Source organism: Elephantulus edwardii, unplaced genomic scaffold, assembly GCF_000299155.1.
Source record: "Elephantulus edwardii isolate Elephantulus edwardi_28Jun2011 unplaced genomic scaffold, EleEdw1.0 scaffold00158, whole genome shotgun sequence".
Classification (NCBI taxonomy): domain Eukaryota; kingdom Metazoa; phylum Chordata; class Mammalia; order Macroscelidea; family Macroscelididae; genus Elephantulus; species Elephantulus edwardii.
Window position 1 is genome coordinate 3,374,405 of NW_006399908.1, and position 17,505 is coordinate 3,391,909.

Consider the following 17,505-nt stretch of genomic DNA (forward strand, 5'->3'; position numbering starts at 1 on the left):
GGAGTTTAGGGCTGTTGTACATAGGGTCGCTATGAGTTGCAGGCGACTCGACGGCACATAACAACAACAACAACAACAATATAAACAATATAGGTATATTGTAAAAAGAAAATGTAATTGTTCATGTGAAAAAGTTTAGGTTAGTGCATGGCATATGAGAAATTTTTTATTCTTATAATTAGCTCTTTTTTTCAGGTAGTGTATTGTTTAAGGAAGTATATGGGTCAAGTACTGAGCTGTGAACAGAAAGGTCAGCAGTTGAAATCCACCCACTGTCTGTGGGAGGAAGAGGAGCATTCTCTTCTTCACAGGAAGAAGAACTCAATGGCGGCTTCCTGTACACTGGAACCAACTCATGGTACTGGATTGGGTTTGGATTTTCTTAACTGTTTATACCTAGCTCTCTTCCTCAAATATATTTTGACTGGTGGCTATTGTTTTGCTTTTCAGGGAATCTAAAATAACAGTTTTCATTGCTCAGAAACAAGAATCTCAGGTGCACTAGGGCATTCTCACACAAAATGTACATGCTGACAGTAGGCCTCTGACAGGATGTGCTACATCAACGTGGCATAGAAGGTGGGACGAAGACTCAAAGGAACAGTCCACAAAGATGGAGGAGAGGACAAAGTCCTGCCTAGTCCATCCAACTATGAATTTTTAAAAAAAGCAAACCCAAACTCAACTACCACCAAGTTGGTCCCAGCACCTAGAAACTGTATTTCCCAGGCTGTCTATCAAGCCAGGATGAGGCCATCTAAATTTCTCCCTCAGAGCTGCTGGAGGATTCAAACTGTGAGAGACATGTGGTCTGTAGATATTGCTACATAAACTGAACCTTTCTCTTCTCCCCTTAAGAAGATTCTGTGGTAGAGTTCCCATGTCAAAACTTCCTAGCTCCATTAGAACTTCAAGGTGCCTCATTAATGCAGTAGGTAGTGTGTCAGTCTCATAATCTCAAGGACTCTTTTTGTGCTGTTGAGAAACATATGTGAGTGGATATTAATTAAGTCAGACTTTGTTTCCACAGTGCTAAGAGCATGAAACAGAAATAAAGCAATCTTTAGCTTTAAAAATCTGACTCTGAGATCAAACTATTTCGTTACTAAAGCCAGTTGTACTGTTTTCCACTATTTATTCTTCATTTTAAACCCCTAGTTGTCTCATCTATTAGGTGAAAATAAATGATGTATCTCATTAATAGGATTATTTGAGGGTTAAATTATATAATCTATGTAAAGTACTTAGAAAAAGTATGGCATACATTAAGTCCTCACTGTCCTCGGTTACCTGGGAAGTGGGCGAAAGGGTTCAAGAGAATTGATGCCTTTGAGCTGTGGTGCTGGAGAAGAGTATTGAGGGTACCATGGGCTGCTAGGAGAACAAACAGATTCATCCTGGAAAGGGTTAAACCAGGTGACTCCTTGGAGGCAAGGATTCTGAGGCTTTCTCTGACATACTTTGGACATGTTGTAAGGAGGGACTGGCCTTGGAGAGGGACATCATGCTCGGTAGGGCGGAGGGACAGCACAGGAGGGGAAGACCCTCTATGGGGTGAATTGATTCAGTGACTGGGGTAATCAAGATGGGTGTATCGGAGATGGTGTGATTGGCACAGGACAGAACAGAGTTTAGGGCTGTTGTACATGGGGTCGTTATGAGTGGCGACTCGATGGCAAATAACAACAACAACAGCAACAATACATTAAGTCCTTGTAAGAGTTTATTGTTCTTTGTATTATCATTTACTTGTTAGAAAAACATAACTGGTCACTTTATAAGGTTTGAAAATATCTCATATAATTTCCATCTTAGGAAAGTGCCAGTTTGATCTGGATGAGTTTCTTTCAGAAATCATGAAATTGTTTTTAAAATCTCCATAAATAATAAAATGTTTCTTATTTTATAGTACACCAAACAACTGGGCCTGCAGTAAATGTCTGTCATTTCTATCCATAAAAAAAAGCATGAAGTCACCTATGTGTATATGTGTGTTGTATACCATAGAGTAAGAACTGACCCACAGCTGACCCTCACACAGCAGGAGATTGCCCATCTTTTTCCCACGGAGCAGCTGGTGGCCTCGAACTGCATACCTTCAAGATTGCAGCACAGCTCCTTGCCACTAGACCCCCAGAACTCCCTATACCAGCCTAATTTCTAAATCTTACTGATATTCTAACTCCAGGATGAAGAGTGAGAGAAAGAGAGGGAAATCCTCAACGAGATAGGTTGGCACAGTAACTTACAATGGGCTAGGACACATCCGATATGGTCACATGTCACAAGGTCCATTTGCTCTTCACAGGTTCACTGTGAGTTGTGGTTTCCTCGATGGCACCTAACAACAACAACTACCGCCCATTTCTGATTGTGTATGAGTTGCACTGCTAGCCACAAAGTGGCACCTCGGTGGCAGTTCTAATCCACCCGTAGTTCCACAGGAGAGGGATGGGCAATCTCTTCCCATACAATTTATAACCTTGGAAAATATGCTGGGGAGGTCATTGATGACTTCATTGGTTCCAACTCAATGGCCTTGAATTTGAGGCTTTGAGTTTGATTGCATTTGGCCTCCATCATGTATTACACATCTGTGGCTTTCCAGAACACGCATCCTGTGGTGTCCTTCCTATTTTCTGGTTCCAACACTCCACAGTGCTCTGTGAGCGCCTTAATATTTTCTGCCTCCACGGCTTTTCTGTAAGATCCTTCATTTTTCCCTTTACACAGTTTTCCATGTTGGCCCAGTTTCCCTCCAGGATTTCATCAGCCATTAGCTTCACATTCACATTCACTGGAAACTGCTTCAGTTTAGATTCATTCATCTTTCCTAGCCTGACCTATAGATAGATTGCCTCTGAAGGGACCCCTTGGCTACCCCTTTTCTCTTCACTTTAAAATTTCTCTTTCACACTGCCCCTGAATGATCTTTGTAAAACATATTTCCAACTCCCATCATCCTCAAGCTAAAACTCTTCCATAGTTTCCCGTCTGTCAGGTGTTGTTGTTATGTGGTGTTGGGTCAGAAATGACTATCAGCTGACCCCCCCCCAGTGGGTTTTCAGAGGTTGTAAATTACACATAAGGACACTGTCTACCTTTCTGCTTCAGAACAGCTGGTGGGATTTGAACCAAGGGCTTTGGCCTTGAGTTTGGCAATGCCACTCACTCCTTACCTGCCAGGTTCTTGTTTTGTTGTTGTATACTATCGAGTTGAATGATCTCCTATCTGACCTTCCAGTGGGGTTTCAGCAGCAGTAAACTGAGTGGGAGGAGAGTGCCCATTCTTCTCCTACAGAGTAGCTGGTGGATTCAAACTGAATGCCTTTGGGATTGCAGTGCAGCTTCTTACTCCTAGGCCACCAGAACCCACTAGAAGGGCCTGCTGGGTAGGATCCTAAAATCCTCAAGTGGAATGAATTTTTTTAACATTGACTTGCTTTGTGTTTTATACAATCATTCACTTTGATACAATGATTTGTATATATTTTTTATTCCTATACATTTTAATTTCTATGATATTTCCTAAATATTGTGTTAGATATAATTTATTATTGTAGATATACGGTTTTGATCACCTCATGTTACTAAGAACCCATTGCAACTTTCTACTCTTCAGTACCCCCTCTACTGGAATGAAATCTTGGGGAATAATAGGATTAGGCAGAGAAAGTTTGTGGAGCAAAAAGGGAAGGAACTTGGGAGCAGCCCTTTCTGCCCTCTTCTGTACTGGAAGCCAGTGTTCCACATTAAGAAGACATCAGACAAGTTTGTGCTGTTCAGATTGTGCCCCATTCAAACAAGAAGCCCTATTCTGTTCTTCATACTTACCCAGAACTTCACTTTTTCTTCAAAACATTTTGCTTTGTAAATTCTTGATTGCACTTTTATAGACAACTAAAATATTCTTACTCTGTTTTTGTTGTTCTTGTTGACTGCCTTTGAGTGGAGCACGACTCATAGCGACCCTATGAACAAAGGGCCTGAAGCCCCGCTACAATTACTGACATTTATCAAAGTTCATAGAGTTTCTGGAGGCATGTTTGTTAGGAAGTGGATGCCACTCCTACTCCCAAACCAGTCATAGTATGTTAATGTTGTTATTGTGCCATTGAGTCGCCTGCAATGTATAGTGACCCTGAAGTACAGCATCTCTGTCCTGAGGCCGTCTCACTAATAATTCTGACACATCAACCCCCATTGTCCCAGTCACTGTATCAATGCATCTCATTTGAGCTCTTCCTTTCTTGCACGTGTCCATCCACCCTTCTGAGCATGTCCTTCTCCAAGGACCAATCTCTCTTGGTCACGTGCCCAAAGAAAGTGAGGTAGAGCTTCAAAGTGCTAGCCTTCAAGGTGAGACTTGGTTTCACCTTCTCCAAGACAGACCTATTTGTTTTCTTGGCACTCCATGGTATGTTCAAGACTCTTCTCCAGCATCATAACTCAAAAGAATTGATTCTTGTTATGTCATCTTTAGTCATTTATTGTCCAGCTCTCTTAAGCAAAACAAGTAACTGAGAAGACCATGGCCTGGATTAGGTGCACCTTTGTATCTAGGCTGACATCGTTGCTCTTCAGCACACCGGAGAGGTCCACGACAGTAGATTTCCCCAATGAAATTCATCTTTTGATTTCCTGACTGCTGGTGTTAAGAGTGTTGATTGTGGATCTGAGCAAGCTGTAATTGTTAACAACCTCAACCTCTTTTCCATCTATCATGGTGCTGCCAGTTGACCCAGTGGTGAGTATCTTAGTCTTCTTGATGTTGAGCTTCAGTCCATATTAAAGACTACAGTCCTTGACATTTTGCAGCAAGTGCTTCAAATTTTCTTCATTTTCATTGAGCAAGGTTGTATCATCTGCATATTGTAGGTTGTTAATGAGTCTTCCTCCAGTCTTGATACCACACTCCTCCTCATAAAGTCTTGCTTTGTGAATGATCTGTTCTGTATACAGATTGAAAAGGTATGGGGACAGAATGCATCCCTGATGCACTCCTTTTTTTTTTTAAACCATGTTTGAACATGTGTTTCCTTGCTCTGTTCTGAGAACTTCTTCTTGGTCCAAGTACTGGTTTCATATAAGTACGATTAAGTGTTCTGAGATTCCCATTTTCCTCAAGGTTAGCCACAATTTATTGTGATCCACACAGTCAAATGCCTTTGCATAGTCAATGAAACAGAGATAGATATTCTTCTGGTAGTCTCTGCTCTCTGCCAAGATCCATCTGACATTGGCAATAATATTTCTAGTGCCACGACCTCTTCTAAACCCAGCTTGTATTTCTAGTAGTTCTCTGTCAATGTACTGTTCAAGTCTTTTCTGGATAATCTTTAGCAGGATTTTGTTAGTGTGTGATATTAGTGATATTGTTCAATAATTTCCACACTCTGTTGGATAACCTTTTATTGTAATGGGAATAAATATGCATCTTTTCCAGTTATTGGCCAAGTAGCTGTCCTCCAGATTTCTTGGCATAACTTGGTGAGCACATGCAGGGCAGCATCTGTTTGCTTAAATATGCCAAATAAAAATCACCATATTTCTCAAACAATTTGTTTTAATGTATGTCAATTATATATACCATATATATGTACACATCAACATACACTCTTATGTTATAGAGGATTGAGAAATAGAGAAATACATAGATGCAGATGTGTTTATAGAATAGTGAAACATCCAAGAAGGAGTTTACATTTGCCATGATGGTAAAAACATGTAATACAATAAACCCTTTTAAGGATATAAAAAATTGTATAATGATTCATACAAAGGAAATAGGTTAGTAATTAGGAAAGCAATCGCTCTATTTAGACAGCATTGTACTGGATTTCAGGATTTAGACATATTCAAATTTTCATATTTCCTACAGCACATTGTTATTTTTACGTGCTGTCGAGTCAGCTGCACCTGACAGTGAGCTCACATATGATAAAACCAACCCCTGGCTGACCCTGTGCCAGCCTCTCACCACTGTGTTGATCCTTGTGAGTTCTCCTCAATTTTGTTTCCTCCCCCTTTACGTTACCAAGCATGATTTCCTTCCCCAGGGACTGGTCCCTACCACTGATGTGCCCAAAGCACGTGCGATGGACTTTTCTCACTCTCGCTTCTAAGAAGCATTGTGACTGAATTTCTTCTAAGGTAGATTACTCACTCTCGTGGCAATTGAACACTCTTCACCAATACCAGACTTCAAAGGCACTGATTCTTCTTCTGTCTTTCTTCTTCATTATCTCGCTTTCACAGGCATATAAGAAGATTGCAAAGACCATGGCTTGGGGCAGGTGCTTCCTAGTCCTCTGCATAGACATCTATGCTCTTTAGATTGAAAGAGTTTCTTCGCAGTAGATCTACCAAATGCGTATGCCATTTGTCTTCAATGGGGCATCAAACATAGATTCAAATGATGAAATCCCTGGCAATTTCCAGTTTTTCTCTGATCATCATGGTGTCTTTATTGATCAAATTCTGAGGATTTTGTTTTCTTTATGTTGTAATCTAAACACCTCCTCTGAGGTGTAACCCATACTTCCTTTCCACTTTCAGTAAGCAAAGGTGTCAGGTTGTTTATGAACCATCCTCCATCTAATTTTTTTTCTACAGTCTAGTGTCTCATATTGTTTATTCAATAAAACCTTTTGAATAGGTATGGTGAAAGGACATAATCCTGATGCATACCTTTCCTGAATTTAAACCAGCCGCCCTTTCTCCTATGTGAATGACTCCCTCTTGGCCTCTGTAGAGATTCTACAGAATCTCAACTCAGTGTTATTCTCAACCTTTACAATGTTACCCATAATTTGTTTTTCTCTACAGAGTCAAATGTCTTTGCTACATAAAATACAGGTCAACATCTTTTGGCATTCCCAGTTTTCAACAGAGAACTCATCTGATATCAGCAATTATATCCCTCATTCCACATTCTCTCTGAATTAGACTTAAATCCAGCTTGAATCTCACTTTTTAAATAAATCTCTGCTGTAAGTTAGTTAACACTTACCAGTCCAGACATGTCAAAGCCATCCTTTAATGTACAGGAATGACTTCAAAAGAATTGTCAAAAGAAGAAGGTACGGAAGTGAGATATGCTATAGTGAAATGCTGAAGCGAATGAAATGAAGACCTGAACGAACTTCAATAAATTAATTAGCCGTTAATGAAGTATCTTTCCTTATCCACAGAATAAAGGGATTTCCATAGATAAATCTCAGAGGTCCTTGCCAGTTCTGAAATTTGAGTACTTTGTTACGGCATACCCACAGAGCAGAAAAGCTCTCCCCCAAAATGGGTGGGTGTTTTTTTTGGAGGGGGGCAGATAATTGTTTTAAATAAAAATTGGGGTTTTTTTTACTTTATACTGGTTTACTTACAAAGTTCATATGCATTGGTTTTCACACTGGATCTTTCCCATTTCCTTTACCCACCCCGCCCACTACCCATCAGATTGTGCGACCCTATGATTTCCCCCCCCCCCGACCCTCCTCACCCCCTCTTTGCTCCTCCGCTCCCCTCCTTGGCTTCTCGTACCCATTCAGTAATGGTCTCATACAGTATTTGTCTTTATGGGACTGAGCTAATTCACTTAGCATAATGCTCTCCAGACCCGAAAAACATGTTTTGAGGAGAATCAAGTACTCTGGGACTCAGGTCACAGTTTAAAGGCAGCTGGTGTTCAGACCTGATGAGGCTTCAATCTATATCACCACATGTCTTTCTCCAATTTCAGGTGTTAAAACCTTAACTACCTCTTCACCTTCACCAAGCTGGACATTTTAATTATATAAATGTATACACTGAAAACATTAGACATATTGTGCTGTTGAGTCATCTGACATTCATATAATGTAACTTTAATTGCTTACAATTTTAAGCAACAGAAAATTCTGTTTGCGAGTCCAAATAAAGATACCTCCAGGCACTGCTTTAGCTTTTCAATGACACACGAAACACTTCATAAGCGAAGGGCTGCATGAGAGAATATTGGGTGCATTTTAGCGTTGCTTGTCTCAGGGTTAAAAATCAAAGCTGCACGCAGTCACAATCAAGGGCATAGTTGGCTGAATTAGATGATTTCAGATATTTACTCTATCCTAGGTCTAAAAGATGGGCTTTTTTTCTCCTGCAATGGAGCTTAAATATATTGGATAGATTAAATCTGAATTGGATTGATTTCATTGTTTTGTTCCACATTTAGCTTTATGATAAGCCACAAACCACAGAGTCTGTCATTAATTTGAGCTCAGCAGTATAACTAATAAAATGTACTAAGGGGGAAAGTCTACATTCTACAGTGCGTTGACCATAAAGCCATGAAGTGACGCAGATGATATTTGGAGATGTATGTTTCTAACTGTTCTCTGGTAAACGTTGCTTCAGAACAAACCCCCTGACACATGGTTACTATTGGACTCTTGTCAAATACACATAGGGTTCTGTGAAGAAGATGGAACAAAGAATGCAGTGAGCTTATCTGCATTCATTGTTCAAGCCAAAGAAAAGAATGTAGTATATTTTGCATAACTCAAGCCAAGTTATCCAGATTCCCTGAATCAGAAATCCAAAATTCTGAATAGCAAATCCAGCTATTCCGTTTCAGTTTGCTTTGATTTGAAACTTTGTGGCTGTCAGAAAACATGGAAGCTTAGGAATGGAGTCAGAAAAACACACAAAGAGGTGACATTGGGAAGAATAGACAATTCATACGGCCAGGGTGTAAATCTGAAAGTATGTAACTCCTCCCACAGACAATTGATCCTAACACTATCTGAAACTTGAGCTAAACATGCCACTTACCCTATGGCAATACAGGAGATGGCAGTTCCCAAGAAGGCGTATGTTAAAATAGATCCTAGGTTTTGGAAAAAGTGTTTCTGGTGAGGAAAAAAAAAAAGGTTACAGTGCATCAGCATTTTTTTTTTAGTGTAACAAGATATAAAAAACAATGTACCTCCTTTCTCCCTCACAGCTTTCAGAAGCTCAATCTTGGTCTTACTGTGCTGATAGAAATTTGCCTGTTTCGTACTGCGAGGAACAGAGGTTGCTCAAAGAAACAGGAAAAAGAAATACATCTGGAAGGATGAGCAAACTGAGAGGCAGGACTGGCAGGATTGGAGCACACAAGAGGCGGGACTGGGGCACGTCCCAGGCAGGAAATTAATACAGGGACGATTAGTGGACAACGTGGTTTTCATCAAGTTTTGTCCTACATGAGAGCTTTACAGTATTTCTCAAAACACTTCACTAAAAGATTTAAATTGCCTTTTCACTTTTACGGAATCACTGATTCGTATGCCTTCTGAAAGTGATGAACGTGACTTTGCAACCTACGACAGTTTAACTTTGTTTTCTGTACTCAGACCCAGGACGATGCTCAGCTTAGGAGCAGGGGAATGAAAAGGGATGACCTGAATAAATCCAGCCTTTAAATATTTCCAAATGCTAGTTTGGCAAAGTCCCTGAAAGCTGTTGAAGGCGGATGTGAGCAGTCAGATCTGACAGCAAGGGGGAGCCTGCAGAACGAGGAAAGCAGCTCTGTTACAGCAAACTGTCTGCATGCAGGTGGTGGCTGGCGCGTGGAGCAGAGCGCTGGGCGTCTCCCAGGCAGGAGGACAGGAGAGCAATCGCCCAACCATTGTAGCTGAAATCTGACAGGTCAGTGATGCAGGCATTCAAACTATGATGGGAATGACTGGCCTATCACGTACACATTCACACTATCCAGAAGTCAGATTAGACAAGTGGATAGAAACTGCAAAACTAAAGAGTTTCAAGATTATTCTAAAAGCTTATTTGTGTTCTTATTCAGCTGAATGAGCTCAACTTTAATTAACAGAAAAAAAACTTCGGTTATAATCACATTGGAGAGCACGAAATATAGAAATATATATAATGTGGGACATATGACATTTATTTTTTTTCCAGCAGCTACGTTAAAAAGGGACAAAAATGAGTTAAATGAAACCTAATAATATGTTTTACTTCACCTAGTTTGTCCCAAATACTGTATTACAAGGTGAAATCAGTATAAAACATTGAGCTCTCTTACATTTTGTTTTTAAAATTCTCTGTCTCTAAAAGCCAATGTGTATTTCACACTAGAAAGCACACCTTGATTCATACTAGCTCACGTGCCAAGGCTCAATAATCACAGGCAGCAAGTGTGCGTGTATTGGACAGAGTCAGATTTCAATTCATATCACATAATTACAGGTAATTATATCCTTACAAAGTTAGCCCATAACATTACTATTTAGTTGTACAAGTCTCCACTTAATGATATAAGAAGAAATTGATCATTATAGATTTACCTTTTTGAGGCTGTATCCTGCGTGAAATATAATTGGTGGCAGTAAAACATTGAAGAAGATTTCAGGATCAAATGTCATCTACCAGCAAAGACAAAAATATATGTAAAATTAGAAATATGCTTCTTTGGTCAGCTTAAAAATATTATTTTTAAAAGTTAACTATAGCACTGGTCTGTGCACTGCTGTACAGAGGTAACTTGTGGTTGCTGTGATGCTGAACACGGTGACACCGATGTGCCAAATATGATAGTGGTCACCCATCGTGGACAGTGTTTGCTGTAGCTTCCCGACTAAAACAAGCCTGGAAGCAGGAGCGTTTTCCACTTCTGAAATGGCTTGCCTCCGGAAACTCTATGTACAAACAGTGCTCAGGCCGTTTGTTCATAGGGTCGCTATAAGTCGTCTAGTCTATGACTTGAAGGCACCTAACAACAACAACAACATGCAAGGCATAAAACTGAAAGTAGTGGTTCCCAGGAGCTGGGGTAGAGGAGGACTGGTGAGGTATTGTCAGAAGGTACTGAGATTCAGGAAGGGCACCCTGGCGGCATAGTCTGAAAGGAGTCATTCCATTAAGCCAACGGCTGGACTTCTCTGGCAGTTCAAATCCAATGTCAGCTCTGAGGGAGGAAGATGGACAATCTTCTCCCATTGAATTGACACTGCAGATGGTAAGAGAAAGAAAATTTCTGTTTGGAGTGATGAGGTTTTAGGAATAGATATCAGTGATTGTTTTGCAACATTATAAATATAATTATTCTCACTAAGTTTTACCAGTAATCATGGTTAAACTGGAAACTTTTATGCTACAAATATTTTAACATAGTTAAATTAAAAAAAAGGAATATAAGAATAGTTCCCCAAAATGTTATTATTTTTATCATGGTTGTATGAAATATATAAATAAAGGAAAATCCAAATTCAGAAATTAATAATTTTATTATAACTATAAAACAAAAACCCCCACACAAATCCACTGCGTTTACATTTATTTGACTCATAGAGACCCATCACTAGTTTTCTGAGGCTGTAAATCTTAGTAGGAGGGGATTACCTAGCTTTCTCCTTGGGGGTAACAGAAGGATTAAAACTTCTGGCCTTTTAATTGATAGTACAACCCACACATACTATGTTACCAGGGCTCCTATATGACTATACAGTGATACGCTAGGTGTAAAATCTGCACTTTCATTCTATGCTGTGTACCATCAAGTGGGAATCAACTCCTAGCTGACCCTCCAAGTGGGTTTTCAGAGGCAGTAAGTCATCAAGATGGCAATTGCCCATCCTTCTCCTGTAAAGCAGCTGGTGGATTCAAACCACATGTCTTGGGTTGACAGCACAACTTCTTACCAGTAGGCCACCAACCTTCATGCTATAGCTAATAACAAAAATAACACCTCAATGAAACCTCCCTAAATAAAGAAAATGTTCATATTTATTAGCTCTCTTATTTCCTCATTCTTTAAACATTTTTGTTTATTTATGGCCAAAGGAATTAGTAGTTTTCTGTTCTTTTTTGGCTTCTGAGCAGGATATAGTTGAGAAAATTTGATCTTTGTTATCCCTGTTTTATCTCATTCCAAAGTTTGACATATTTTCCAGACCCCAACACAAAACACATTTGAAAGTGAAACTAGATCCCCCCCCACCCCCAGTGTTTGTTTATGGGCTTTTTCTTAAGTGTTAAAAGAAAAACCAGTCTGAAAACAATTACAACTTGCTGTAAAGTATAGTGAAGTGAGGTACAGAAAGTCAGGAATCCAATATTCACTATTTGCTGGACAATTGAAAACGTAAAACTCAATGTTTAAGACCTTGTGAACTTATTCTCTTCTCTTCCTACATCTCTCTATTCCTTTTTCTGTCTCACTCTCACTCATACCCACATGCATATAAACAAACACACTCCTTATTCACGGTCTTACCACTTGGCAGTTCAAATTCATCCAGAAGGACTTCAGAACAAAGGCCCAAGAATCTGATTCCAAAAGGTGGCTCTATTGCAGATGCTATGGAGCATAAATTCTACTCTGCACACAAGAAGTCAACACCAGCAACAACAATTTACCAGTAAATCCACTCTCACTGTTTCTCTCCCCCCCACTTCTTTTCTCCCTTTCTTCCTGCGTCCCTCCCCTCTCTCTCTCATAGCTGCTGAATCAAAACAGAAAAACAGAGCTGATCTTCCATTCAGTTTCCAAGACTGTAGACTGCACAGGAGGTGACTGTCCATCTTTCTCCCATGGAGTTGTTGGTGGATTTCAACTCTCAGAGAAGAGTAGCTCAACTCCCTACAGGATACACTACCAGAGATCTATTACTACTACTGTTCTTGTTGCTGTTATGTGCTGCTGAGTGGCCTATGACTCCCAGCTATGCACGGCAGCTCTGAACCCTGCCCTATGCTAAGCCAATCTCACTGCCTGGTCCCTCATGACAACATGCTCAAAATTTGTGAGACGGAGCTTCAAAATCCAAGGAGCAACTTGCTTTCACCCTCTCCAGGTTAGACCTGTTTGTTCTCTTGGTGGTCCATATGTTCAATGCTCTTCTCCAGCACCACAACTCAAAGGCATCAATTCTTCTGTCATTCTTAGTTATTGTCCAGCTCTCTGATACACAGCAAGTGATTGCAAAGACCATGGCCTGGATCAGGCACACCTTAGTCTCTAGACTGACATTGTTGCTCCTCAGTACTCTGGATAGGTAGGTCCCAGGTAGGTAGCACAATTTCCCCAATGCATAGCAACTTTTGATTTCCTAACTGCTGGTGTCAAGAACGTTGATTGTGGAGCAGAGCAAGCTGTAATTGTTAAAAACTTTAATCCCTTCCCCATACATCATGGTGTTGCCAATCAGCACAGTGGTGAGAATCTTTGTTTTCTTAAGATTGAGCTAGAACTCCTTAAAATCTGTTGGCTGTATGGAGTTTACACACATTCCTCACTCTCTTAAGTCTAAATCCTGATTCACCTCTGAAGCTAGATCACAAAAACTACTGTAAAATCAGCTGTGATTTTCCCAAAGCCACCAATAAACATGAGTTCTGTCCACATGGGAAGAGGGAGAGGAACCAGAATTGTTTCTTGTCTTCTGTACTCTCTACCTGACCTCATGCTTTCTCACGTTGATAACTATTTCATATTTGTTGTTCTGGTTTCTCCAATAAAAAGATTACATTCCTCAACTTAGGACATGCCCTTAAAATCTGTTTCTTTACATAGCAGCTAGTTCATTACCAGACACTGATTTAAAAACCTGGAGAAAGAATGAAAGTTATACAAGTGTCCAGGTCTTTCATTCATAGGGTCACTATGAGTTGCCTATGACCTGACAGCACTTAACAACAACACATCATAGAGAGATCAGTTGGCTTAGTGGATAGAAAGTGATGCTACCAAGCCAAAGGTGGGTGACTTTACTCCATAGCCCTCGGACTTGTTTTTAATTGTTTTTAGTCAAACATTCTTCTAGGTCATATCACCTTGGTCTGTCCACTTGTCGTACAGATGTAACCAGTGGTTGCTGTGAAGCTGAACACGGTGACACTGTTGTGTCAAATGACATAATGGTTACCCATGGTGGACAGTGTTTGGTGGCACTCACTGGTTAAAACAAACAGGAGTGGCATCCACTTCTGAAATAGTTTGCCTCTGGAAACCCTATGAACTTGGAGACAAGAGGAAAGTTATGCAAGTGTCCAGGTCTTTCGTTCATAGAGTTGGTATGAATCGCCTACAACTCAACAGCACTTAACAACAACACGAACAAGGCAAAAGGACTGGCGATCTATTTCTGCAAATCTCACTAACTGCCAAGGTCGGAGCTGCACACTCCTCATGAGGCCTGCACAGGATCCACTAGCCTTTACTCCATTGTGCTAGGATTTCAATGGCCCAAGTGCCAAGCTGACAGCTTACAACCAGAATCAACAACAGTAAATAGTGCAGTAATAATCAACGAAACCGGCCAATAAGATTTCTGAGACTAACAAAAAATACTCTGAGAGAAGCAATTAAATAACTGCAACAGAGAATCATAAGGAAGAGCTCTTATTCTGCGTTATTTTCTGTCTCTCTGAGACAGACAGTAAGAACGGCATAGGACAGAGCAGTGTTTAGATCCCCTGGTTCACGGGGTAACTATGAGTTGAGTTGACTCAATGGCACCTAACAACAACAACAGAGGGAATTGCTGGTGGGCTTAGACCACCCACAAAGTCACAGCTATAGAATTAGCAACACAATTGGCTAGCTCTGGTGGTCTAGTGTCAAGAAGCTACACTGCAATCTCAGAGGTACACGGTTTGAATCCACCAGATGCTCTGCTGGAGAAGGAGGAACAGTTTCCTCCTGTATCAATTAGATCTGATTTGATGGTACAAACAAAAAATAATGAAATAAAAAGAAAATTAAAAAAAGAAAAGAATTAGCAACACAGCTCATCACAGATGATGCCACCGGACCTCCCTGTCTGACATCTTTAGAAATGTTTATTACAAAAGATAATAAAATCAGGGATTTCCTGAAGGTTACAAGACTATAAAATTTAGACAAATAGTTCCATTTTTCTTCCAAGTTTGCTTTCTTTGCCAAAGTTTCCAGTGATCCAGTAATCAATCTATTTTTATGAGGTCACTCTGAGAGTAGATCCGTTGCCTATTTGAAAGGGGTTTTTGTTTTGTTTTTCTTTTTAGCAAAGCGATCTGTTTCTCGGCGAAGCAATATAGCTGTGATCAACCGGAAGTGAGAAATCCGGGGCCACAGCCTCCTAGACAGAAAATTCCTTGCCTCGGCAGTTTTTCTGCTAGAATCACGTTAATCACTCAACCAGAACATTTCAATAATCGGAATGGCCCATTCCCTGTGTGCAGGTTAACTAATGTGCTATTGAATTATATTTTCTGGAGCAGTCAGATGAAACTGGCAGGCTGAGAATGGCATGCAGCGTGCGAGGATTTATTTGTATATACAAAACAGATTTGTGTTCCCTTCAGACTTTCTGGAAGCGTAGGAACTGCTAAATCAGAGTTCTGGGAGTAACTCCAAACCTAGACAATTTCTCAGAAACGGCTGGATCTGCCACTGTCTCAGCCTCCAGATGGTGATTCCTCAAGCTTTGGGTTCAAATGGTGGCCCAAATAATTAAAAATATATGCTATAATTTGAGGAAAAACAAGGACAAGGATCAGGATAAGAAAAGGGGGAAAAGTAATATTGCAGCTAAGCCATTTTCATTATCCTCTAAGACATACATTGTCTAAGCCAGCCCTTTCCAAGCGATGCTCTGTGGTCATGGAAATGCCATCACTAGCCACACGAGCCACTGAGCATCTCTCCTGCAGGTCTGGCAACTACGAGCTCAGCTGGAGCAGAGCACAGGTCAGCAGGCTGCCCCACCAAGTGGCCGGCTTAGGCGCCCTGCAGGTGGAGAATGGCTGGGGCCATCCAGCAGGCTGTGCGCATGTGTCAGGCAGTTCGAATCCGCCAGTGGCTCGAGGAAAGAGGAACGCACAGTCTCATGCCATAAAAAGTTGACAGCGTCAGAAAGGTCACAGTGAATCCGAGTCGGAACAATGGCAGTGAGTTCAACTGTTTAGTGCAATTTTTCATTTTGACACGGGTGGCTGGTGATGATTAGCGTTTGCAGGCATTCTTTTTTTCTTTTTTTCATGATTATGAGCTTTATTAGGCAAAGTTACCATTCAGGATCAAAAACAACTCCAGATACAGTGATTTGATCAGGCTAGATTTTCAGCCAAAGATAGATTCTTCTTAGCTGTATCTGCAGGTCGTTTTTCTCTGTGACCTGTAGCCCCTCCATCTGGTCTCAGTCCTGCTTTGGGTAAGTTTCACAAAGCTCTTTTATCTCTCTGCTTATCAGTGTCTACTCTGACTCTTCACCAAAGGTCCCCACATCTCTCACTGCTTGGACTGGTCGTCAAAAACCTGGTGATACCTCACTCCACCACCAAACCTTCCCAAAGACACATATTTTCTTGCATCATAGGCAGGGAAGTCTATTACCTTATACCGTTCTCTTGCTTCTGCTGCCTCTGCTTCCACCATTTCGCTACTGCTGCTGTTTCTCACCATCTCTTACCATTTTTGATGTACAGCCCCTGGTCTAGGAGCTTTCCAGTGCAGAGATTTTTCCTCTCTGAAAAACATTCCTGTCTCTTCTTGCTATTAATCAGATCCTTCTGTGGCTTCTTTCCTTGTAGGACTATATTTTAGCAATTAAATGCAAAAGTGGCATATGCCACTTTTTTTTAGTTGAATGAGATTATCTAGATCATAAAACTTTAATAAACACACAGAGATTTGTACAATGTTACAGGATAGAACAAAGTTGAGATCTGTTGTTCATATGGTCACTATGAGTTGTTCTCAATTTGATGACACCTAACAACAACAACCCTTTTCCCATAAAAGGGGTGTTCACAAACTCTTAAACAAAGAAGATGATTATGTGAATTTAGTTGTTCAATAATCTGGGTAAACTTCTCTTAATCTCTCATGACAAAACATTGATTTTCACCAATTTTGCTTTCAATGGCTACTACTTCAGTTTTTATGTTTTTCCATCAAAATGCTATAATTATAAATGAACTTGTTGTTGTTGTTGTTATGTGCCGTCGAGTTGTTTGCAACTCATAGTGACCCTATGTACAACAGCCCTAAAACATGCTCTATCTATCCTGTATAAATGAACTAATGAGTAATATTAGCAATATGCCCCAGACAACAGACAATAAAAAACCCTTTGATATATAAAACTTTTATGTTAAGTAAATATTATTATTTTCAGTATTTTAATGTTTGTTATGTTACTATCTTATTAAATTATTAGCCATGTTAGTACTATATTAAATATATGGTATATTATGTACACTAAACCATCCCAGGAAGTAGAATATGACGAAGAATCATTGGTACTGAAAGAAGAAATCTAAGCTGCGCTGAAAAGATTGGCAAAAAGATAAGGCTCCAGGAATTGTGAGAGTATCAGTTGAGGTGTAGCCCCGGAAATGCTCAGCAGCCCTGGATATGCTCAAGCAGCTCCAGTTATGCTCAGCTCTCTATACCAAACAATTTGGAAGGTCACTACCTACCAGACAACTGAGTGAGACCTTATCTCTGCCCATTCCGGGTAAAGGTTATCCAAAAGAATGTAGAGGAAA

General features: G+C 40.3%; 1 protein-coding gene across 1 annotated transcript in view; it reads right to left on the reverse strand.

The window, feature by feature from the left end:
* Positions 1-17,505, reverse strand: part of SLC9A9 (solute carrier family 9, subfamily A (NHE9, cation proton antiporter 9), member 9) — a 1,074,946-nt gene that overhangs the window by 971,001 nt on the left and 86,440 nt on the right. The window contains exons 2-3 of the mRNA XM_006895119.1: positions 10,320-10,397; positions 8,806-8,882 (exon numbers count right to left, since the gene is read on the reverse strand). Coding sequence (XP_006895181.1) covers positions 8,806-8,882; positions 10,320-10,397 — 155 coding nt within the window. The remainder of the gene's footprint in view (positions 1-8,805; positions 8,883-10,319; positions 10,398-17,505) is intronic.